Source organism: Platalea leucorodia, assembly GCF_965183815.1.
Source record: "Platalea leucorodia genome assembly, chromosome: 19".
In the NCBI taxonomy this organism is placed as follows: domain Eukaryota; kingdom Metazoa; phylum Chordata; class Aves; order Pelecaniformes; family Threskiornithidae; genus Platalea; species Platalea leucorodia.
The window spans coordinates 3,155,475-3,179,017 of NC_138841.1; the positions used below are offsets into that span (position 1 = coordinate 3,155,475).

The 23,543-nt window shown below is 51.5% G+C and overlaps 1 protein-coding gene across 1 annotated transcript in view; it reads right to left on the reverse strand.

Annotated features, from left to right (window-relative positions):
* Positions 1-1,195: 1,195 nt before the first annotated feature.
* PLXNA2 (plexin A2) overlaps positions 1,196-23,543 on the reverse strand; it is a gene marked incomplete at its 5' end in the record, with an annotated part of 151,948 nt that continues 129,600 nt past the window's right edge. The window contains 12 exons of the mRNA XM_082329984.1: positions 1,196-2,078; positions 2,997-3,147; positions 3,460-3,672; positions 5,597-5,766; positions 6,391-6,581; positions 8,839-8,938; positions 13,743-13,846; positions 14,424-14,583; positions 15,044-15,190; positions 15,864-15,930; positions 20,565-20,833; positions 22,579-22,721. Of these exons, the coding sequence (XP_082186110.1) occupies positions 1,983-2,078; positions 2,997-3,147; positions 3,460-3,672; positions 5,597-5,766; positions 6,391-6,581; positions 8,839-8,938; positions 13,743-13,846; positions 14,424-14,583; positions 15,044-15,190; positions 15,864-15,930; positions 20,565-20,833; positions 22,579-22,721 (1,811 nt within the window). The 3' untranslated portion in view covers positions 1,196-1,982. The remainder of the gene's footprint in view (positions 2,079-2,996; positions 3,148-3,459; positions 3,673-5,596; positions 5,767-6,390; positions 6,582-8,838; positions 8,939-13,742; positions 13,847-14,423; positions 14,584-15,043; positions 15,191-15,863; positions 15,931-20,564; positions 20,834-22,578; positions 22,722-23,543) is intronic.

Here is a 23,543-nt window from a genome sequence, read left to right on the forward strand (position 1 = left end):
TAGTATTTTCTTCCAGAGTATTAACAGGGCCCAGAGAAACTCACACAAGTGGATTACCAAGGAAAGTGGATGCGGCATGGCTTTTACTGAAGGGTAATTAAAACAACAAGTTTCCTGAGTATTTCTCTACACGCTTCTCGCCTCCCCTGCTGCTGGCTCCCCTCAGGACTGCATCTCGAGACCAAAAGCCGGCAGCTCCCCCGGAGCACGGGGAGCCTGTGGTGACCCCCCCGGGCTGCCCTGGGCAGGAGCGGTGCAGGAGGGGGACGATACGAACACGGATTTTCCTTTGACACGCGCCCACTGCAAACCGAGGTCCCAGCCCGGCACAGCACTGCCCGGGCAGGGCTGAGCAGATGCCAGGAGCTATTTTGCTGCCACTGCCAAGCTTATGCAGTCAATACTTGTATTTCCATTAGAACTAATCACCCTGTCCTCCCCACTGCAGCCTGCACAAATATCAATATTTATTACAGAGAGAAATATTTACAGCCTTCCTTCCCCTCCTGGCACTCTACAAAGGGACACACATAAGCTTTGGTGTCTTTGAAAGAAATAACACTCACAAACATTTGCCTGCCACTGGCCACAAGAACACGTGCCGTCGGGGCCAGCGAGGAACTGAATATCACAACGAGACGCCGAGACAGAGACAAGACAGCAGCGCTAGCTGGCCCGTGGAGTGCTGGTCAAGGCTCTCCCTTGCCTAGAGCAAAGATTTCTTTCCCCTCCCCAGTGGAAATCCAAGCCCTGGGCCTGACCCCGGGCGACACCGCGGATGCTGGCAGAGAAACTCAAAGGGAGCCTGTGCTGATCAACTCTGCAAGTCAAACAGAAAAGCAATAAATACCTCATCTCGCTACGTCGAGTCTTTTCAAGTATCGCTCACTGTAAACATTGGGGGTTTGTTGGGTTTTACTGCAAGAAATCAGAGGCGGCTGCCAGAAACCACCACCAAAACACAAGCAAGGAGGCTTCATCCCAGCTCTGCCCGACGGGGAGAGGGCAGCCGGCCGCTTCTGCGCAAACGGTACCTGCAGAAACCAGCAACGCGCCGACCGCAGCTGGGCCCAACCGGGGCCGCGCCGCCGCTCGGGGTGCTGCTGGGTCACCGCGGCGGCGCCGGCATCCAGCCAGGCGGAGTGGGGGTGGGAAGGGGGAAAGCATTTAAAATCAGATCTTTCCTCGTTCAACAGTAAATGGGATTTAAAAAATATATATATATATTGACGCTATATAAATACATAGATAAAGCTGGATTTCAAGACAGGTTGGATGATCTGATGGTTTTGCAATTCGGGTAAAGTTCCTTCTAGTGCCTATAAGTTACTCAGCCACTGAACTATTTTCTGGCTAAACTGCTATTTTACTTGTGTAAAAAGGTGTGGTGCAAACTTGTGCTCATATTTCTTGTAAGATCCCAAAAAGAAGAAAATTTCGGTTTTCCAGACTTTCCAATTGGCGTAAGAGACCGTTCGCAGAACGCTTGAGCTGCGTCCTCGGGAGCCTCTCGAGGACAGGATTCAGAGCTGGATCTTGTTGCCAGGATTATCTCTGTGGCCTCTGTGGTTTTTGCTCTATTTCTTCTTTTTTTTTTTTTCCTTTTTCTTTCTTTTTTTTTTAAAAAAAAAACTTTAAATAAAGTTTTATTTTCTAATATACATCAAACAATTTTCATGCAAAGCAGCAGTCATGGAGACATCCAGACTTTCCAGGTTCCTTCTTTCCATGTATACTCGAAGCAGTGATCCATCTTGATTTGACTTTGATTGAGATGCTTTGTCTTTTTCTCTTCCTGCCTTTTCAAACTGGATCCTATATGATTTTGAACACAGTCAGTCCTTGGGCCAGTCTCTGCTCCCTCCAGAAGAGCCTTGGTATTTGTGTGTGTCCAGCGCCTTTCTTGCTTGTTCTCCCTCTCAGTTCCCGACAGTCCGTGCAATCCTCTGCCCTTGGCCGTCCGTGAGCACCGCAACCTTTCTTCAGCTCTCAATAGACATGGCACCAATAAGTTGCTCTACTTTGTACGCCAGACGCTGCCTACGTGCCTGCTCATCCTGCTCCAAAGCCCCAATGAGCTGGTACAGAAAAAATAAAAAGGGAGAAAAAAAAGAGAAAGAAGTCAGCGTGCGAGAGGGGGTGGTGGAGGTGGGCGGGCAGCAAGATGTGAGCAACTCGACACGTGGATGCGTGAAACCGAAATAACGAACGGCAAAGCAACGCGACGAGCACTTCGCCATGCCGCGGCCGTGCCCGTTGATTTGTTGGACCGCTCGGTGCACGTTACCTGCACGACAACATCATTCCCACTCTTGCACCTTGGCCTCCACATTTCTTGTCTCATTTAGCATGAAAGTTATGAGATTTTTAAACCCTAATCGGAAAATAGCTGTGGCATTGTATCACAAACGCATACATGCAATTAAATGACAAAACCCTTCCTTTTAATGGACATAATTGCAAAATAGGTTCTTCTTACAGGGAAATGAAGGGGTGGAACAGATGGCGAGAACTTGGTTTCAAGCGATGCATTCATTAAAGGAGCTCATGCTGCCAGGGATTCTTTGCAAACAGGAGCCTGCATCACCACAACATGGGATTTGTACCATGCTGCTCCCAAAAGACAGGGATGTTTCTGGGGAGCTTCACTAGGTCATGATGATTTTCCACTGCATTTAGGAGTGGGCTGCACTGGGCGCAAGCCAAGGCTGAGGGATGCAGTTGCTCCCACAACATTTTAGCTCTCAGTCCCCTGGGGAGTACGCTACAGGCACGGCCAGGACCTGAACCAATTTGTGCATGAACAGAGCAGAGCAGGGCAGCAGCGGTGCAAGCTACGGCGCTGCTGCATCGAGGACGAGAGAGGAGGAAGGAGCTCTGGGTGGCAGCAAGGGGATCGCTGCCCAACCCACTACCGTGCAGAAGCACGGCTCCTCTCCCACGCCGCATGTGCCCGGGGCGACATCGCCTCTGCGCCCGCCCCAGGGGACACCCACCTCTTCGCTGTACTTGCTGACGTAGGAGTAGATCTCGTTGAGTGCGCTCAGCATGTTGAACTCAGCGGAGTGCAGGCGCGACTGCTCAGCGAGGTAGGCGTTCATGTCTTGGTCGCTGATGGCGGGGAGCTTGGCGATGTCTGCGTAATACCTGTGGGAAGGGAGGGCCATGAGAAACACGGAGGTTCAAAATGGCCCTCTTCTCCTTAGGATTTAAACTAAGCTCTACAGGGAAAAGGACATCATTTTGCTTTAGGCTTACACCTAGCAAGAGGGAATCCTGGTCTGTAACAAGCTGAAAATAAGAGCAGCGATGCTCGGCAGTGCTGAGCTGTGCTACCAGCTCACTGCAAGAGCCACCCTGCTGCATCGGTGGCCACCGAGAGCAAAGCTGCTCGGCGCAGGAGGTCGGGCAGGACTGGAGCGCCCAGGCCAGCCCTGCGCCCACACTGCTGCCGCTCACCTCTCCACCCAGCTCTTGTAGCTGGGGATGTCCTTGGCGTACAGCAGCTTGTTGGAGGGGGAATCCTTGCCCAGGCGGTGCTCCGAGGTGGAGCAGGAGTCCATGAAGGTTTGAGCCACAACAGAGAGGCAGGCATCCGTGATGCTGCCTTTGTGGATATCAAACACAAACTGGGGGTTTTTGATGACGTTCACCCAGAATCGGAGAGGGAGGCTGTAGGGAAATCAAGAAACAAAATTAAATGTTAAGACAAAGGCTAGGAAAGGACACTTGCTGCGGTTTGTGTTCCCAAGCAGAATACAAATGGTGGGAAGCAGCAATAATCTGAATAGGAGCTGGGCCAGGTCCATCAAACACCAGTTAGCCCTGTCCTGCCTGGATTGCTTGCGATGGGTCCTGCTATGCCTGGGCTGGACACTGCTGCCCTGCGCGCCCCGGGAGCCGCGCTGGGGTCTGGTCCTGCACAGAAACGCGGAGGAGGCGAGAGCCGGGCGGGCAGCAGGCGCCGAGGGCAGGCAGTCTGTGCCAGGGCAGAGCTGAGCAGCGTTGGGTGGTGCGGGGCGAGCAGATCCGCGAGGAGCCCATTAAACCGAGTTCGTTAGAGGGGGAGGCCGCGGCGCAGGGCTGAGCCCGGGGCAGCAGCGCTGCCGCCCCCACGCTAATCAGCCGCTGCCCGGCCACTCCGCAGTCCATCATCTGTGAGCGGTGCAGCAGGCATCACAGGCTTTGTCCCCAAATCCCGAGGCCTTTACAATCAAAGGGGAATTATTATTCCTTTTTTCTTTGGCTGTACAGCAGGATCAAAAAAACAGCTGCTGCTTTCTATTACCTTTCAAGTCTCAGCTCTCTCTATCTACCCAGCTAGCCGCACTGAAGGCTTCAGCCTTAACTCTTGCTGCACTGCAGGCGAGCAGCTCAGCCGCATCCCCGGCAGCGCCAGCTCCCTGACCCCCCATTACCCCAGCTCTCTCTTCCCAGCCCCTGTTCGCTTTGACCTGCTCCAGTGGCATAAGCCCTCTCCCATCTCCCCACCAAAATTCCCTTTCTGGGAATGCTGCAGCCAAGCAGAGGGCTCCGCAGAGCTCTGAGTTCAGAGACCACATTTTCGCCCTTCTCCTGAGCCCCGGGGCAGACGGAAGGACCAGGGCTCGTGTGGTCTGATGGCTCTGGCAGAGCAAACTCAGCCAGTTGATGCTCTCTTTTTTACTGCTTTAAGGAGTCTCATCTTTTTTTGTGATTCTGGAGTTTTTATCCTAATAACTCCTTCTTTTAAGGCTTTCAATAAATTGTTTTTAGCTTCCCACAGCCTTAGCGGGGAACCCAGCTTTTGCAGCCGTGATGATTAGAGGCCTTTTAAGCCACGAGGGACTCTGGGGAAAATACAAAGTCTTCAGGGAGCAACCATTTGTTGTGCTTTTTTTCCTTCCTCGCAGAGGTAAATTTCTAACCCATGGAGCTTTTAATCCTAAAATAACAGCAGAAGCAGAGACGTGAGAGCTCCTATTGTTTGGAGAAGGCTGAACCTGGCTGCAGTCTGTGCCGGCAGCATGCGGGGCTGGCTCCTTCCCCCCGTGCCACCTCCTCCCGCTGCCCAAATGCTCCGGCTGCTGCCCGAAGCGATGGGGAAGGTGCAGCCGCTGGCCGAGCTCTCCCCTCCCAGCCTGTGCCGGCATTCCTGCCACAGCCCGCTTGCGCAGGCAGGGCCGCACAGGCAGGGTGGTACCGGCACAGAGCCCTGCTTCCCGCCCGGCTCTGCAAACCCCGCGATTTCCAAAGTCCAGGAGTGTGGATCTACAGCCTGAGGCCAGCGCCCAGCTCCCACCCGGGTAGGGGACTCGGAGATAGCTGGGCTCGTGGTTTAACGCTGCACTGGGGTTTCAGCTCGTGTGTGCACGGGGCGCAGCACAAACCAGGATCAAACCCCACTGCCACGTCTGCGCGGGGCACTGAGACAGCAGCGGTGCTGGTTGAAAAGCATTAGCACGGCTTCGTGGTACATCTCATGCTCTGGAGCTACGGAACTTGGTTGTTCCCACCCTTCCCAAAGCTCTTCCCCATCTCTGTTTTTCCCCAGGACACAGACAATTGTTCAATACTCAGATCTGCTCCCGCTTCCACCCTCCTCCTCCATTCTTACCAATTGCTCTTCCACGTGTGCCTCACATCTGTGTCATGGATGCCGTGCTTATCTGCCTGCTCATCCAAGAAATCGAACATATACTTGATGGCCAGCGGGAGCGCGCTGCCGCGGTGCACGGTGCTGAACAGCGTCTCAAACAAGTCGTCCACAAATTTCTGCAGCGTACCCTGATGGGAGCAGCACCGAGAAGGTGAAGGGAGGGCCGGGCGCACGCTTGGCTGAGCAGCGGTGGCAGGGGGGGAGGCCAGACGGAGTTACCAGCTCTGCAGAGCCCCAAAGGGCCGCCACGGACCCCACGGGAGTAAGTAAGGTCGGGGTCTTTACAAACGCTGACTGTGCTGCCGGAGGACCCCGGGGGAATGCTCCAGCCTGCAGCTACTCACAGCTGCATTTCCTCTTTATTTCTAACCTGAAACAATTTCTTTTGCTTACAAAACCAAATCTGCGTTATCTATAGTGTTGAATACATGGTGAAAAGCAGGAAAACTCTCTCTGGCCAAGGAAACCAGTTAAATATTTACAGGCACTGCTGCGTTTCTCCAGCTCTTTGTGTTTTAATACCGTGCAGAAGAATGAAGTATTGCAGCAATCACTGTGCAGCGTGAGGAAATCTGGGCTGTGTTTCCGTTGCTGCGCCAGGAGCCACCCGAGCCCTGGGGCCCGGGGAAGCCCGGCGGGGACAGTCCCCCCGGCAGCGGAGCATCGTTAGGGACCGCACAGGACCCCCGGCAAGTGGGTATAGATGGGCCTCCCTATGCATTTCCCACGCGGATTTAGCGCGTGGCAGTTACCTTGGTAGCTAACAGCCTGGTCAGGTAGATTTCAGACACCATCTTACTGCCCCGGTCTCCTTCCTTTTGGTCTCCGTGGTCGTGGTTTTTGACCAAATGCCAGACCTTGACCCCGCTCTCCAGGTCGGGGGTGATCATGGGGGCCCGGGAGCGCAGGCTGTCGGGGCTGCCGGTGTAGCGGAAGGTGGAGTCTGAACGACGGGAAGAGAAGCACGTCATGCTCAAAGCAATCCCCTTTTTCATTTCTCTGTCTCTTCCCAGTGATGCCACCATGCTTGCTAACACCAAAATCATCTGCACTGTTTTTTTTTTATGGGGTAATGAAACATAACACCACCCAGGCACCAACAAAATTTGGTGTTTGCCAAAGATACGTGTTTGTCTTCACTCAACAGAGTCCCTCAGACTCCAGCCTTTCTGTTTTCACACTCAGATGTGGGACTTTTCTCCTCCATTCACATCCCTTACTTACGTGAACTCACTAACACGAGTCCATGCAAGACATCTCCATGAGTTACAGCTCACACAAGTTAACCGTGAGCACTAGCTCCTGCACCATCAGAGTCCCGATATCAGTCCTTTGTAAATAATAACAAGCTGCCCGGCACAAAGGGCAGAAGAAAACCGTTGTTCTTGAGCCTTTCATTAGAGCAACAAGGGCTCAAGCTGAGCACCGACCGCAGAGCCTGAAGCCAGTCCTGCATCCCGGCCGTGCCACCCGTGGGGCTGAGCGGGGTGGCGTCCCTGCTGTCCCCACGTCTGTCCTCCTTCCCAGTGGGAAAGGGGAGCTCAAAGGGGAGCAGACAAAGGTTTTTCCCTTAATTGCTTGGAAACCACGGAGGGATGTGAGATATATTTAACTTCCCAAAGAATGTGCCTCCCTGGATCCCATCCACAGCGACTCCAAGCTGAGACACGGTGCTGAACAGCACAACCGTGTGTTGGTGGGTTTTCCTTCCTCTCGCTAAATTTCTTTGTTCTCTGGGAACCTCGTGCATTTCCTCAAGTTTAGCCTCCAATTCACTGCTCACCCTCCTCAGCGAGAATAAGGGGATCAATCATAAACCAGCCGAGGGAAATACGCAAGTCATTACCAAACTAGCTAGATTTTCATCCCTGATTAAGGCTTAGATAAATGAGTCCTCCAACTGATATAATTAAGGAGACAGACAGGGGGACAGCTAGGGAAGCATCTAGTAATTCTATTTTTAAACAGAGTTCTGTACTGATATATAATAGGGGAAGTAAATAAGTATCTCATTTAAATTCTGTCTGCACAATTAGCAGTATTAATCTTAACATGAGCAATGATGGTTCACATTGGTAGTTTGCAAAAGCTTTTCCATCTGACATAGATGAACGAGCACCGAACACTCAGGTTGTGTGACCCAGCCTCGGTTTTCCCATCACCCGAAGCGCGGGAAGCGCTGGGCGCGCAGGTGGGCTACGCCTCGCAGGGAGAAAGGCCTTTTCTCCCGGCTTTCGCCTAAAGATTCCTGTGCACGGCTCCTCAGAACCCTCGCTCGAGAAAAAAAAACCCTATTTTTGGAAGCTATAAACAAGGAGACGGATTTGTCAGGAGACCTCTCGTTTGCAAAACACTCTGTAAAATGAAAGATAATGAAAGATCAGCGCGCTAGAGATTTTGCCACTGATGCCTTTTATGGAAGTATATTATTACTATTATTGTGGATTTAGTGCTATAAATGCACACCTGGCACCTCGCAGACTCATTTACTCAGGCTGCAGCGTCTTCAGGGACCCTCTGTAAAGTGCCGAACCCTGCTATTATGCAAATAATGAATTCCCAGGTGCGCACATCCGAGCACGCCGAGTTAAGATTACTGTCACCCATTTTTGACCCATTAGCTAAGAATTGAGGATCCTTCACTTAGAGAATAGATGAAGGAATCGGGCTTTTCTCTGGTGCAGCCCTGCTTACACGCAAGGGACACAAAGCCGCTTTCCTGCAGCGGGAGCCCCGTGGGTGCTCTGCAGCATCCATCCCCTCAGAGCCAAAAGCCTGTTCCTAGGCTTTTCCGAGCCCCACTTTTCCAAAGGCTGCTCACATTGTGCTTGGCATTTCCCTTTCCCTCCTCAGCTTCTCTGGTCTTTTTGCTGTTCTGCTCATAGACGGAAAAGCCTTGGCAAAAAAAAAAGTAGCTAAGGACATTTTTCTGTTTGGCACATGAACGTACTTTTCTTTTGGCTGACGTGGTGCAGTTGTTTGGGGGAAGCTGCTGCTTTTTCCCCACCTAATTCCCTTAAGGTGTTGCCCTCCTGCACCAAAGGCAGCTGCAACACCAGCCCCACCAAGATACGTTCTCAAGTAAAGCTGAGCTCTAGCTGCAAGCTCCAGGCTGGCTCTAAAACGTGCACTGCAGCAGGAGAGATGCCCAGTCGCTATCCGTGAGCCAGTGTTTCCCAGCCCTTAACTCTGCTTCTTACCGTATCTACTAATAGACGTCCGGGATATACTGGCAGAGGCGGGAATATTGTAGGAGGAGGTCTGTTTGGGAACGAGAGCCACAATTGAGCGGTCCGATACCTGGGGAGGCAAAGGAAGAGGAGATCATGAGATCCACCGCCCGCACCACCATCACCAGCTGCTCATCCAGCAAGCGCAGGTACCAGAAGCTGCCAGGGCTGAGCCGTGGCAGGGAGCTGTCGGCACGGCTCGGGGCTCCCGCGGGGAGCGATCCTGCCGCCAGCCCTCGGAGAGACGCGCTCCTGCTCCGGCTGAGCCCCGTGCTGGGTCAGCAGCAGCTCTACAGCAAGGGACTGAAGGAAAGGAGTGATCAATCCAAAGACGTATTGAAGATGGTTTTGGTCGTTTTGATTTAAGATGACGTTTTATCCAATAAAAAAGAGAATCTCAAGAATTGTTGTGATCCAATTAAAGTAACAATGCAGAGGGAATAAAACGGCTATAATAACGTTATGGACCATAAAACATTCCTATTAAACCATTTTTTATTTTAGCAATTTTTACAAACTTTAAAAGTTTGATTTACAGCTGAGCAAGTCATAAAGCCATCTTTCAGGGTATTAAATTGTCAGTCCCTCTGCTGCACCAGAGAAGGAATTAAATGCTGGGAAGTCAAACTATAAATGAACATTAGAGCTAACAAGATTTTGTTATAGCAGATTTTAGTAGCCATGTTTAATTTTATCCTCCCTATAAATCTAGTAGTCACTGGAAGTTTTTTAACTTATTTCCCTTAATTAAGAATCTGCAGGTTTCCAGGGAATGGGTCTGAGTGTCTTTTAATTTTGAACTTGTGGCCCGTGGTGCAGCACGGCGAGGGAGCAGAGAGCGGAGTCACGGCATCTCGCAGGCTGACGGACCCACCGGGGCCCAGCCAACGTGTTATTTAGAGGAGCTGTACAAAAGAAATGCCTCTTCATGCCGGAAAAATTCCTTCTGGGGCTAAGGCCTCCATTATTTGCCAGGAGTCCTGCGAGGGACCCAGCACTGTCCCTACGCACGGGGAAGCCCCAGGGTTTTGCTCCCCCAGCACCTCCCCAGGCCATCAGCAGAAGGGGTGTTTGTACGTCTGAGCCGCGAGGTGACCTGCACGCAGCGACCGTCGCTGCCTAATGCTCCCTCCAAGGCTTTGGGTTCCATTCAGATGAAAGGTTTCACGTAAATGCGAGTTATTATTATTGCTAGCGATAGTGGAAATAATAGTCACTCGTGTTTCACAGTACAAAAGTGAGATATTTCTAAGCAGAACACTTCAAACACCTCTGTTATTTCCTCTTCTGCTCCTGCCTCACTTCATCTAATTTATTAAGTCAATGGAAGAAACAATCAGTGGTGATATTATTTTTTTAGGCTGTTATTAGCTGCCGCTTCAGTTCAGTTTCACTAGGGAGAAACCTGAGCGCGCCGGCAGCCCGGGGTGCTCCCACAGAGGCAGCAGCTCCCCGGCCGCCGTGCCGGGATCCATTTCTACCAGGGCTGTGCTTAACTGGGAGAGAGGCATTAAAAATTCCACACACACACAGAGCACTCTCACTCTCTAAATTTTGGGTCGAATGGCTCTTGTCAGCTAAAAAACACCAGCGTGCAAATTAGCATCAGATGTAACACACATTCGTTTCCCATCTCGCTCTGCTGTTGCCACACTCCCATAAAACCCAAGAGACGTCTGCGAAGCTGGCTGGCTGTTTTATAGCTTTATAAATATTCCAATTCTTCTACGAGCTGGAAACACGCTGCACAAAACACCTTAAAGAAAAGAAAAATAAAACCTGGAGCGGGGAGAGCAGCAGTGCAGAAGCCCAGACACTACTGTGTTTGCGGGGGCTAGCGAGGATGCAGCGAGGATGCCGGCCCCACGGCCACACCACCCTCGGCTCCTGGGTCTCATTTTCCACACAAATCTTCCCTCTCTGCTTCTAATTTTTCATTTAAAATAGTTTTCTAGGCTCTCAGCCTTTCCAGACTCACAGTGGCTGACAGGTATTCATGCTCTGCCGCCTCTGAGTTAACCCTGCATGAGCCACTGTAAATCATTTGATATTAAATTCAGTGTTTCATTTTTCTTGAGTAAAACCACACAGGGTGAGACTCTCCCATGGAGTTTAATAGGCATGAAACCAAACGGATACTACACAAATGTAATACAATTCCTTACAACATAGTTTAAAAGCTCCAGAGAACTTAACAAAGAATTACACCTATTTAACCTACACATCTATTTTTATAAATGAAGAAATAAGCAGCAGGCATACAGTTCTCTATATAATTCTATGAAGTGGTTCAAAAAATATTACAGAAAGATGACTATTTCTTTTTAAATCCAATCTGGCTTTTGCATGCGAAGGCTTCCCATGAAAAACATGTTTTTATCAGTCGATGCAGATATATATTGTATTTTTATCATCCTAAACATGTAGACAACAAATGTAACAGTGTCAAAATCCAGCAGCCAGCTGCGGAGCTGAGAAACTCGTGGAATTAAATACCTGCCCTCTGCAGAGCCTCCGCGCCCTGCCGCAGAGCCCGGGAGCTGCAGGCAGCGGAGCAAAGGCGCCCCAGCAACGGGGAGCAGGGGCAAGGCTGCGAGGACCAGGCAGTTTCTGGTCCTTGCTTCAGCGCTTACTCCCAGGTGCCAGCGCCTCTCCAAAACACTACAAAATGCCAGGTGTTATGGGGTGGAAACATGGGCTGTGCATCTCCAGTTACCGCCTGCAAATCCAGAGGTCACTTTGCCTTCAGATCAGCGGATAAAAGTAGATGGCAGCTGACCAAGAAGAAAGACAAGACAGCTCTAAATAAAAGATGGAGAGAGCTCTACAGAGCTGGCTTTCATTTTTTCTAGAAATTTAGAAATCATCTTCACCAGTCGTCCAGAAGCTGGAGAAATCTAGATTTCATTTTTATGGCTTGAACTACACCTGTTTTATATGTAATGCTCTAGTTAAAATGGTGAGACAGCAGCGCTTGAAACTCAGATGATTTTATGCCTCCTTCTAAGCTGTGCCTTTGCCCACACATTGGTTTTACTGTGTAGTCCTGGAGCATCTGTATTTTTGATACCTAATAAAAACATTTATCACTCGAACAGAAAAAAAAAAGGTAGGAATACCAAAAAAAAAAAAAAAAAAAAAAAAATCAGTTTTTGGCAAAAGCCCTGCCTTGACAACATTTCTGTTGCAGTGCAGAGAGCTTGGCTTCTTTTTATGGCTGAAAGAGCTCTATCAGGCTGCACAGAGCCCGGGCCGGAGCAGGGAGGGACGTGCAACTGCTACCTGTTTAGATGTTTGACAGCAAACTTCTACTTTGTTCCAGAGCAAAACTGACATTCAAATGGCAGGAATAGCTGCAGCATCTCGAGTGCTACAAGGATTTTGTTTATTTTAAGGGTAAACCTGTGGCTCAGGTTTTCCCACAGGCACTAAAATGAAAGTACTCCCTCCCCTCGCACCCAACGCGCATCAGACAAACACGGCTTTCACTTGTGGCTTCCTTAGATGACTTTTAAAGATCGAGGCATAATAAAGTCTCGCTGCTTCCCTGCACGTTGGTTAATCCCTTGCAACCGTCAGGTAAAACAGATTTTAGAAACAATGGAATTCATCTGCACAACTCGTATGACATTTTACAGTAATCTGTGTTTAAATCCTTCGGGCTGCTTGGAAAAGTTGCCCCTCGAGGTGCTTTTTTACACGCACTTTGCATATTTATGCCATTCTCTCTGCCTCGCTCCCTGATTATATGGCTCCTGTCAATACTGGCTCACATTCAACTTACACAGCATGAGGCACGCTGATGGACTTGAGATGGTGTATAAACAGGGCAAGATGCCAGATTAAATACTAAACACTGCTGTGTAGGTAATGATGGACAGTCGTAGGTTACAGGTCCCAATTAACGCAGTTATCCTCTGCTGCAGACAGGCTTTGAGTAAAAGCCTTTGATTCTCTTTAACCAAACCTTCCTCGGCTCCGGCTTTACCTCTCTTTCCATCTCTCGCACACCACAAGAAGCCCTTTCCGACAGGTGCACGCCTATCCAGGGCAGCCTGGGCTGGGGCACGCATGCTGCAAAAGCTAAAGATGGCCACAATTCCTTAGGTCACCTCACCCACCCTGGCCGATGCACAATAGAGCATCTTCACCGTCTAGCTTAGTTTTATCTGACTTTAGCGGCGAAACTCCTGTTACTTGGCTTGGAAGACTAGGTCTGGGACTTAGGAGGTTTGATGGCACTTTCCCAAGACGTAGGCCCTGACATTCACCCTTTCTGGAGCTGGCTTCATCCCGTACCTCCCCGCAGCACTCCCTCGACCCTCCCATGCCACAGTATTTGAAGCATTTGCTCTGTTTCCCTTCTTCACTCCTCACACGATGCTCAAGAGTCAACACGTAGGAAGATCACAAGTATAAGAGACGAGCTGCTGCTGCAGCCTGTGCTTTCCTTCAGATCATTTGATCGTGCGGTGCTTGCAAAGCTTCGAAGGAAGGCAGAGACTGCTCTTCCTTCCCTGCTGCACTCCCGGTTGTCTCAGAGCCCCACGCAACGACCCGAGCCCCACGTGCCATCCCTCCCCCGGCCCCGCATCTCCAGCAGCGGCAGCTCAGCCCTCACCGCTGCTCCCTCTATCTCACTAGCACGGCTGGCGGTTTTAATTTAGCCAATTTTCAACTCTGCTAGTTTCTTTAAGATCCACGTCAAGGTTGCTTTCCCATCTAATGTGTAAGCACATTGAACCCTTCTGGTTTATCATACAAATGTGACCTCCCTGTCTGTCTTGGTAGATGAGATACTTGGGAATTAAATTTCTGCTTTTCTTCCCTCCTGGCAGCTTTCTGGGAGCTGTCTGCTGGGGCTGCTTTCTTACCTGATAATGCATCAAGGTGTTCAAGCGCTTCCAATCTCCTTCAATCTTGGTGGTGATGTCTTCATCTTGCAGGACCACACGAGCTATCCGGCCCTGCCGCCACTCTGCGGGAGAGGCAAAAACCAGGCAGACACAATGGTCAGAGAGGGAAAAGGCACTAATGGGCTCTATCCAGTTCTGGCCCAAGTAACTCCTGGACAGATGAGCCTGTAGAAAAGCCCACCTGCCAGGAAGAGGCACCCAGAGAAGGTGAAATTCTGCTCTTAAATCCTACAGCTACAAGGAAGGTCACACTGACAGTCTTCTTGCAGCAAAGTGCAGCATTTTAATTCCCATGCGGGGAGGTCTGTGCTGTTTAGCTAAATTAAGGGGCAGGACCCTCCCAGCCCCTCTGCCCCCCTGGCTCTAGTGAGATACACAAGCTTGGCGAAAAGCTTTGCTCAGCAGAGTGAAGGAGACTTCAGGAATCATTTGCTCTGTGGTCAATGGACAATTAGCTGATCCCACAGAGCTCAAAACCTATCTGACAGGAGCAGTGCCCATGCTTTTTTAGGGGCAGAAACACGCATGTCGTTGTGCAGTCTGAACTCTAGCTTTTAAGCTCTGCAAACCCCATGGAGAACCACTGATAACAACCACCTCTCTGATCTTCCCCTTCCTATGAGGCAGGGAGGCTCCTACCCAAGTCCATGTCAACAGCTCTCGGTCTTTGCGAATACGGGACGTTTTTGTATACTGCATCGAGGATCTTCTCTTTGACTTGAGTGATGGTATCACAGTTCAGCACCTTCACAGGGATCTCTGGACTGTTCTCATTATCCGGATTCACACAGTTTAGGATCTGGAAGGGAAGGAGAACAACACGATGCTCTAAAGGGCTTCAGACAAGCCTCCAGGAGAACCGTAACCACATCTGTCACAACAATCCTTTCTCGTAAAAAACCGCTATATGCCTATTTGCATCATTGCTGTTGCATCTAGTATATCTTTATAATGATTAGTAAGATAGGAACCCTGGATGTCCATTTGCCTTTGCTAGAGGGAGGGCAACGCTCAATGCACAGGGAGATACAACGCTCCCCTCAAAAGGCCTTTCAAAACCCTAACTCGGGCTATTTGTACGTGCAAACTAGGGACACACCTGACCTGGGCATGGGTCTAGCAGCATGAGGCTTTATGGCACTGGCAACACTTGTGCTTCATGGTAGCGTCCTAATCACTGGCCTAAAGGTCAGAACAGCTCATGTCCAAGTGGGAAGGACAGAAGCGATTCAATGGCAGCTTCTACTGTGATCACTCACCAGAGTCTTGTACTCAATTTGCTGCCGGATCAGCTTGTCCTCGCTGAGGGAGTAACGGGCTTCTCCTGTGATGGCATCAATCGGACCTTTCTCCATCTGCTGCTTGATGGCACAGTAGAGCATGAAGAGCGGCTCTCCAGCACATTCCTACACAACGAGACAGAGAGCAAAACTAACACAGAGGTGAAGGTGCATCTCCTCCAGGGCCACTGGCCCGCAGACAGGTTTTGCACATGATTCATTTCAGCAGAGGCATAGTCCCATTGACTCAGTCTTTAGCACATGTGCAATCCAGGCTCAGCCCCCAGCAGCTCCTGGAGAGGACAGCCAAAACCACGAGCTCCGTTGCTCAATGGGTATGTTGTCTTTGGCTTGGTAAATCTCTACTGAATCTATACGGCTGTAAAAAAGGAATTTGAGATCTTGATCTCATTGTTCACTCCCATGAAGGAAATTCTGTGGGCCTTCGAAAACCACAAATAAAGTTAAAAAATATGGAAGCCCAGGCACGGAGATGTAAGTGAGAATTTCTCCTAAGTACTAAAGAGGTGCAACAGAAACTCCATTACATGAGAATTACGCCAGGCGATCTGAGGGTTGAAGAAGGCTGAGCCCAGAGGCTGTGACAGCTTGGCTGGGCCCATGCAAGAGCAGCCCCAGGTGCAGGCATCTCCAAGTAATTTTCCACCTCCCCTGCCTTGCTACTACATCGTTTGACTTGGAGTCTGGCTGAAGAGTTTCAAGCCTAGATTCACCCTGGGGATGGCTGGTGGGTGAGACAGCAAAGTGGCAGCGGGGTCTCAGCTCCATCCCTCCTTACCTTGAGGAACTTGTGGAGGAGGAAGGCAAACCAGTTAGTCAGCATCTTCTCAGCCACCGACTCGGTCCTAGGGAATCCAGGAGGACATGCATGTTATGTACAAACCCACACCACGCATCAGCGGCCCCAGATCTCCCCGGGTGGCACCTCCCAGCTGCACCCTGGCACAGCTCCCGCCGTGCTCTGAACCGGGGCCGCGGCTCCGGAGCAGGCAGGCAGCAGGATGCGGCCAGTGCTGTGTGTCCCCCCCCGCCGCTGCACCGAGCTGACAGCAGCTTGCCCAGCTGACAGCCCGTCACAGCCCTGATGGGGCTGGTGACAGGGAGCCTGGTGACACTCGGCTCCTTGCACATGGTGCAAATTACAGCCTGGCTCAGTAAATCACTGGGATTTGCAGCGGTTGCTGGCAATCAGGGACAGCAGAGTGACAATGGCAGGGAAATTGCAGCTTTCTCCCCAGTCCCACCCAGCGTCCTCTCCCCACATTGTGCCCAAGATTATCTCTAATTTAAATACAATGGCTCCTAATGATAGTTTTTAATGCTGGCTCTGCAGGACCCGGAGACTTTCCTTAAAGTACCACAATCCCTTTTCCTGGGACGGGGTGGCTGTGCTGGTGGCAGGGTGTCTCACAGTCCACATCTGAGCCCCAACCACGCAGCTCAGGCTGGGCTGGCAGGCAGGCAGGCAGGCAGGCAGGCAGGCAGGCTGGGGTGGCTGGCAGGCAGGCAAACAGGCAGGGAGGCTGGGGTGGCAGGCAGGCGAGGCTGCCAGCCTGCCCGTGAGGCCATGCAGAGGAGGGCTGCGAACATGACCCTGGGCAGCCTGGCTCTCTGCACCATGGCTTTGCCATTGCTACCAGCCTTCCCCTCTTGCAATACCAGCATCTGGTCCAAATGTCAGCACGCTCAGAGGGGTGGGTCCGACACCCTGCCCTCTGCAGCACCCTTTCCTCCGGGGACCATGCCTCCCCGCACCTTCACCGGGAGCCTGCGCCAAGGCAGCAGCCCCACCGGGTCTGGGCACCTCTCTGTGCCTTCATCCCCTCGGCTGGCAGCTCTGCTCCCCGTGCCATTCCTGCCAACCGCCTTTTCGACCACCGTGCCACCAACCTGCTCAGGAGATGCCCAGCGGGCCCGGCAATGCACCGAGCCTCTGCCTCCGCCGTACCCCGGCCTGGAGCGAGTCACCGTCAGGCTCCGGACCCCTTTTCCCCATTCTCCCCCATCTGCTCTGCTGCCTTGAATTAGGGACTGCCCCTTGGTATGTGTTTATACAGCATCCAGCATGTTTGAAAACTCCGGCATTTAATGAGAAACACACACTATTGAAGCAACAGGGTTTGATCACAAAGTCAAGCAGATCAAGTATAAACAGGAGCCACAGATTTCAGCAAACAAAAACTGACGCCAGTCGGCAAGCGGACCTGGGGTCACGTTATCCATCATCTCTTAGGATCGCAACATCTGCCAGGAATTTGTGAAAATGTCTGCAGATCCCCAAAGAATTTAAGCCTGAATTGATTAACTGCCTAAAAATTCATCCTACGTATTGCCACACACATTGTTCTCCTGTTTAAAATATTTCAGTCACCCAATTAAGGAGGACTAAGCACCAGCACACTGCCACGCCAGCGAGCCACGGAGAACGGGAGAGTCAGTGACACAAGCTAAAGAACAGGTGAAAAACTCAGAAAATTATATATTCAGGACTTCAGGGTGAATATTAATTTAATAAACTACTTTGTTAATAGAATATTAAATTAAGACTTGGCAAGCCTCCCGATTAGCCCTACCAGTGAAATAATGCCGTGTCCTGTCCCTGTTGGCTGCTCGTGGCCTGACACCAACACCGGCACCATAAAAATAACTGAAATACGGAGTCACAGAGAAGTTGGGGCATATTGTGTGGGAGAAGGGCATCCAATACTCCCACGCCTAGCTGTTCCCTTTTATTTCTTTGTCAGAAATACAAAATCAGCTGAATGGAACAGCGAAAAAGAAACACCTCGGAGCACCTCTGTCAAATCCCATTTCTCCTTCAAGCACCAAATCTCACTCTCATCTCGACACAGACTGACGCCGTCAGATTTTTGCAGTGCATCAGTCCTGGGGATGGCCAACAATTAAGTTAATCATCACAGTCCCACACCAGCTAAGGAAAGGGGCTGCTTATAACCCTCATCACTGCTGGGTGCAGCACGAGCACCGTAGGCTCCCTGCAAACAATCTGCTGCATATGCTTTCCCTGGCCTCCTCTGCCTTTGAAACGGGATGGGTGCTGGGTATCTGGGTAAGCCATCCCTTAACCTCTGCCTGCTGCCGCGGGGCCTGGCCTCTCCTCCTCTCTGCTGAGCGGGGGATCTGCTGAGCCACAGCAAGAGCTGCTGCGGGGTCTGCGCTGCGCCTCCGCAGGCGTCCCGCTTGCTCCGTCGCTGGGCTGCATCTGAAACGCTGGTATAGATCTGCCTCTAAAAATAAAAAATAAGCTCCTGAAGATTAACGTGGCAGGGGAGAATCCCTAGACTTGGAGAAAACCCTTCTCATATTGACCACATAACAAGGGCAAAGCACGATCCAGAGATGGCTTTCCAAAGGAGCCTGATGCCAGCAACCAGCGCCCTGGCTGCTCCTCTGACTTTCTGAGGCACCAGGAATAAAACAAAACTAAACAAAAAGAGCTGAGAGAACCCAAAAAATAAATATGTATTTTATTAATTTTTCCCTGCTATATGTAGGTCTCTGAACTGCTGTGTGCTGCTCTCTGTGCCAGGAACCAGAGCAGCTATTTGATTTAATGTCAACTTTTTTGCTGTCTCCCGCAAGGGGTAGTTGCAGAAGAAAGAGAGAGGGGAAAACGAGGAAGAAAGAGAGAAAGAACTGAGTGCCAATTATCAACTGCTGCCACCAGAGAGCTCAAAAAATAAAAAAAACAGTCTCTCACTTTGTGGCTGATCACTTCTTATTAAGTCAGAGCAGTGACGTCCCAGCCCGGGCTGTTTTGCGCACCAACACCTCCCGGGAGCCCGCAGGGCACAGGGCTGGGGCAGGGCTCCAGCCGTAGGCTTCCCGTGAAATGGCGAAGTCCCGGCACAGGACAGCCAGCCTCGACGCTGCTGCCATTGCCCGCGGCCCCACCTCTTTGCTGGGTGCTGCGGGCAGGAGCGGGCACGGCTCTGATCACCAGCCGTGTATTTTTGGAGCACTGTGAAAAGTCGTTATTGATGGCTGAGGCAGAAGACGCCTTCCCAGCAACTCGTCAAACCACGGGGGAAATTAAGACGGCTTCCTTTTCCGAGATGAGTTATTGCCTCCGCAAACACAGCCAGATTTAAAGCAATTTCCTGTCAAGTATATTCATTATGGCTGGAGGAATCCCTGAAATTTTCCTGGAGCTGTGAAATCCTTCCCTCGCCTTCATCCGCTCGCTCCAGCAAGATGCCGGCGGAGCCGCGGGCACAGCCGATGGGGCAGCCGCGTTCCTGCCGCTGGCCGAGGCCAGGCTCTGCAGCACAGCCAGGACCCAAGGGGACAGAGGTGGTTCATGACATGAAGAGGGGTAGCCTTTTACTTGTGGCTGCTGATCTGGCCTACATTAATAAACACTTTTTCCCCGTTTTCTTTCTGCCATTTCCCAGCACGATCTCGGGTGAGTTGCTTAATCCGTTCTTGCGCTCCTTCCCCCAGCTGTGAAGCACAAACGCTGCTGCTCCATCCAGGCAGACATGGATGCTGCGAGGATAAAGCCCATAAATACCTGCGAGGTAGCTCAGACACGTGAGGGTGAAGGTCACGCAGGCACCCTGCCTGCAGAGGACGGGGACCAAGCCTTGCTGGGCAGCCTGCCTTTCCCTGACGGCTCCAGGGGCAATTCCCGGCACTGCCCAAGAGGTACGCTTCTTCACTAGTCTTTAATGCTTTACTCACCACGATAATACCACAGCTCAGGACCCTAAGTACTGTACGGACATGTAAGAAATCAGGCTCCTGCTCGCAAGAGCCTGAAGTCCAGTAAGAAGACCTAAAGAGCTGCATCTCTACTCCTCCGGACCCTGCGGTACCTGAGCTGGTGCCTCCTCTTCCCCGCCTGGATGCACCGGGCACTGCTTGGTACCAGCAACATACACGTGATGGAGAGCTCCAGTTTTTGTGCCATTCACCTCCCCACCACGACACTGCCCTGAGGCAGCCCCGCACAGGACCGGCAGCGGGGGCTAAACCCCTTTGCCGAACTGCTCGGGCATCTCTGCGCACACAGGTGAGAAAAGCCGGGGCTCGGCCAGGCAGGTGTAGGCAGGGCAGGGCAGGGAGGAGGCAGCTGGATGGCAGAGGTGACAGCGCTGGCATCGTCACCTGCTCTTAGCCAAGCCAGGGGAAGGGGGGGCTGCTGGGGCTGGGGCAAGGCAGGAGATTATGAGTGAGAGGAGAGACGCATCAGAGATAATAGCTCTCTTGGATCCAATTTAAGACCCTGTTCAGCCATCTGTGGAATCATACAGTAGAGTTAACCCCGTGTCCTGGAGACAAGCAGGGAAATGGATGGGTCATCCAAAGCCACCCATGGAGAACAGTGTTTTCCTTCCGACACCAGCACCCTGGTCCCGCAGAGCCCCCGGATGCCACCAGCGGCGTGGCCGTGCCAGCCCGGGGGACCGCGCTGACCCGCCCGCAGCCCCGTCCCCTCCCCGTCCCCCCGTGTTACCTGCGCAGGAGCAGTTTGGGGTGATTCTTATTTTCCAGGTTCTTCTCGATGAGGTCAGAGAGCAGCTGCTTCAGCACGTCGGTGGCGTACTCCAGCTTGCCTTGCAGACCCGTCATGATGAGCGAGGCCACGTTGCCCCGATCGCGCATGGAGAAGCTGCGCTGCAGCTCCAGCGTTCGGATGAAGGTCAGCAAGAAGACTTTGTTGTTGATCAGCTGAGCAAAGAGCTTCAAGGCCTTCTCCACACTCTGCTGCCCGTTCCCTTGGACCTGCGGCGGAGGAGAGCATACCCATTAGCCAAGGCACGGGAGGACAAGGGACGGGGGGGCAGCCCTGCACTGCCGCGGGGTCACTCTGCCATCGCTATGGGTGGGGTGAACGGTTTAAACCGGGGTGCACAAGCAAGCACCCCATCTCTCAGGGTCTCAGCATCCCCAAACGTGGTCTGCAGCCAGTCCTGAACAAGCATCGCTCTTTCTGTCCTCCCCCAGCACTTCAGCACGGCTCGCTTTAATCATTGCTCCGAGCTGTACTCTGCATGCCATAAAGCTGCTGCTTTGAGGCTAACGGCCCTATAAATGACATACAATTTTGCTTGTTCTGCACAAAAAGTGACACTCTTGTAAGTAAATTAAATACTAATTTAGACTATTGCTTTATTATGGGACAAGCGTAAAAAATTAATTGAGGCTTTCAGCCAGTTGCAGATTCAAGTAATTCATTACAAGTGAAAATGATGAACTACATTAAGCAACTCTTTACCAAACATCTTGGAGACTTATGTATTGGTTTTACTAACGTTACATAATTAAGCAACTGTGTAATTGGCAACACATTTATCACTTCTGCAATTCTGTTTTTCATGAGTAAAACAAATAAAAAGCATTCATATTTGTTTGCTAGAGCATCAGCTTATTTGGCAATCTAAACAGGGAACATAATGCGTGGGACTGGAAAACTCGGGGCACGGCAATGGGCTGGGAGAGGCTGGTTCAAAGCCTGCTGAGTTTCACCAACACCACGGCAACTGCTCAGCGGTGGTGGCCCACGGGACAGGCATCTCATTCGATGCATTAATGCTAAGTAGTGCTTGCCTGGAAAAGCAACGCAGCCGTACGGAGCACAAGCAATCAAGGCTTCTTCCTCTTACATCTCTGGCTGAAGATCTGGGCCACCCCCCGGTCTGCGTGAAGGCAATAGGGCTTTCAGGAATTACTGGAGCAAGGCCAGTCTCCGAGAGGGAGCGGGCATCCCGGGCGGAGGACGGGCATCCCGGGTGGAGGATGGCAGCCCCACGCGCGGTGGCAGACAATGTTTCTTGAAGCACCATCAATTTTATTTTATTTTATTTTTTTTCTTCACTCTCACAGGTGAGCAGGGCCCATTTGCGAGGTGATCTGATGGACCCTTGTATGTTAACTATTTTTCTAAATCCTCAGTGAAAACCTTATGGATACATTTATACACACTGGCGGAAAACCCAGGGAAGTGGAAGCGCCCGCGGGCAGCGGGGGGGTCCGGCCGTGCCGCCGCAGGGCGCTTGCCCTCCTGTGGACACGCCGTGGAACAGCAGGATGCTCCAGGAGGGATGCTCCAGGATGCTCCAGGAGGGATGCTCCAGGAGGGATGCTCCAGGATGCTCCAGGAGGGATGCTCCAGGAGGGATGCTCCCAGGCCACAGCCTTCCCCCGCACCGTAAGGCAGTTAGGGAGGACTTTAAAGGGACACCGATAACTTCTCTGGCATGCTTTGCTGCTGGCCTATAGCAATATAAAACCCCATAAAATAAAACTAAAGCAACACCGGGGAGAAGAAACCGAAAGGAATCAAGCAATGTGTGATGGAGATAAAACACCAGCTTCTTAGTTAAAATGAACTCGGGGCTTATCCTGCTAACCCCAGTGCCTCTAATAAGATTTGGTGTGGAAGGCATAAAGCTGCTTCAGGGTTTCATGCTGGCTTCCTCGAGGGCTCAGGGAAACTTGGAAGGGCCGGAGCACAGCCTGGTCGTTACCTCCAGCTCCCGCAGGACAGGATGGTCCTCGATGCCCGGGAAAAGGACCCTCATGGCGTACGTCCGATAGTCGAGGTACGGGATCCCGGAGCGATCCAGGTCGCTGGTTAATTCATTGATGTCTGTCTGCAGCTCCGCAAAAGCTGTTCGGGGAGAACAGAACAAGACAGAGGAACACGGGTGAGCTCCGGGAGCCGAGGCTGCGGGGCAGAGGCTTTGGGGAGGGCTGGCTGCCTGCTCTCCTTGGGGGCACGGCAGCAACCGTCAACGGGCCGGCTCAGAAACCGCTTCGGAGGAGACCTTGCCGCGTAGCTCAGACAGACCCTCACCCTTGGAGGCTCGGTCTCAGCAGCTGAGAGCGAGAGAGCGCACGCTGCACAGAGCAGATGCCGAGAACAAAAGATGCTTATTAATTTGTATGCAGTTCACACCTATGTCTACACACCTAAAACACCTTTAAAGGCTGCAGATAGAAATGAGGATCTATTTTCATAACTTGGTGCCTCCCATATTTTCCTTTCTTCTTCTCCTCCTCCTCTATCAACAGTTCCCAAAGTAATCAAATCTGATGCAGATCAAATCCAAGCAGGAACCGCCTGCTGCAGCGGTCAGGAAGGAATCTATTCTTCCTCTCATAACATAACATCACCGTGTTATACAGCTGTATGTGTGTCCTTGTGTTCATCCTCCAAAGTATGAAATGTTGGCTCAGTAAGGTCTCTGTACCCCAGCTAGGCTGCGCCCATGCCGAAGCTGTGGTCTCTCCTGAATATATCTCATTTTTTGTCCTGTGGTTTCAAGGCTATCCTTTTAAAATCAGCTGAACGAATCCAATGCAACTCTCTCTATATGTGGAGGTCACACTAGGAAATTTGCAGCTTTCTATTTGTTTTTCTTTGAATCACTAAGCTCCCTTCCAGCTGGAAGGACGTACGCAACAGCAGCAGCAGCCCTCCCCAGAACGC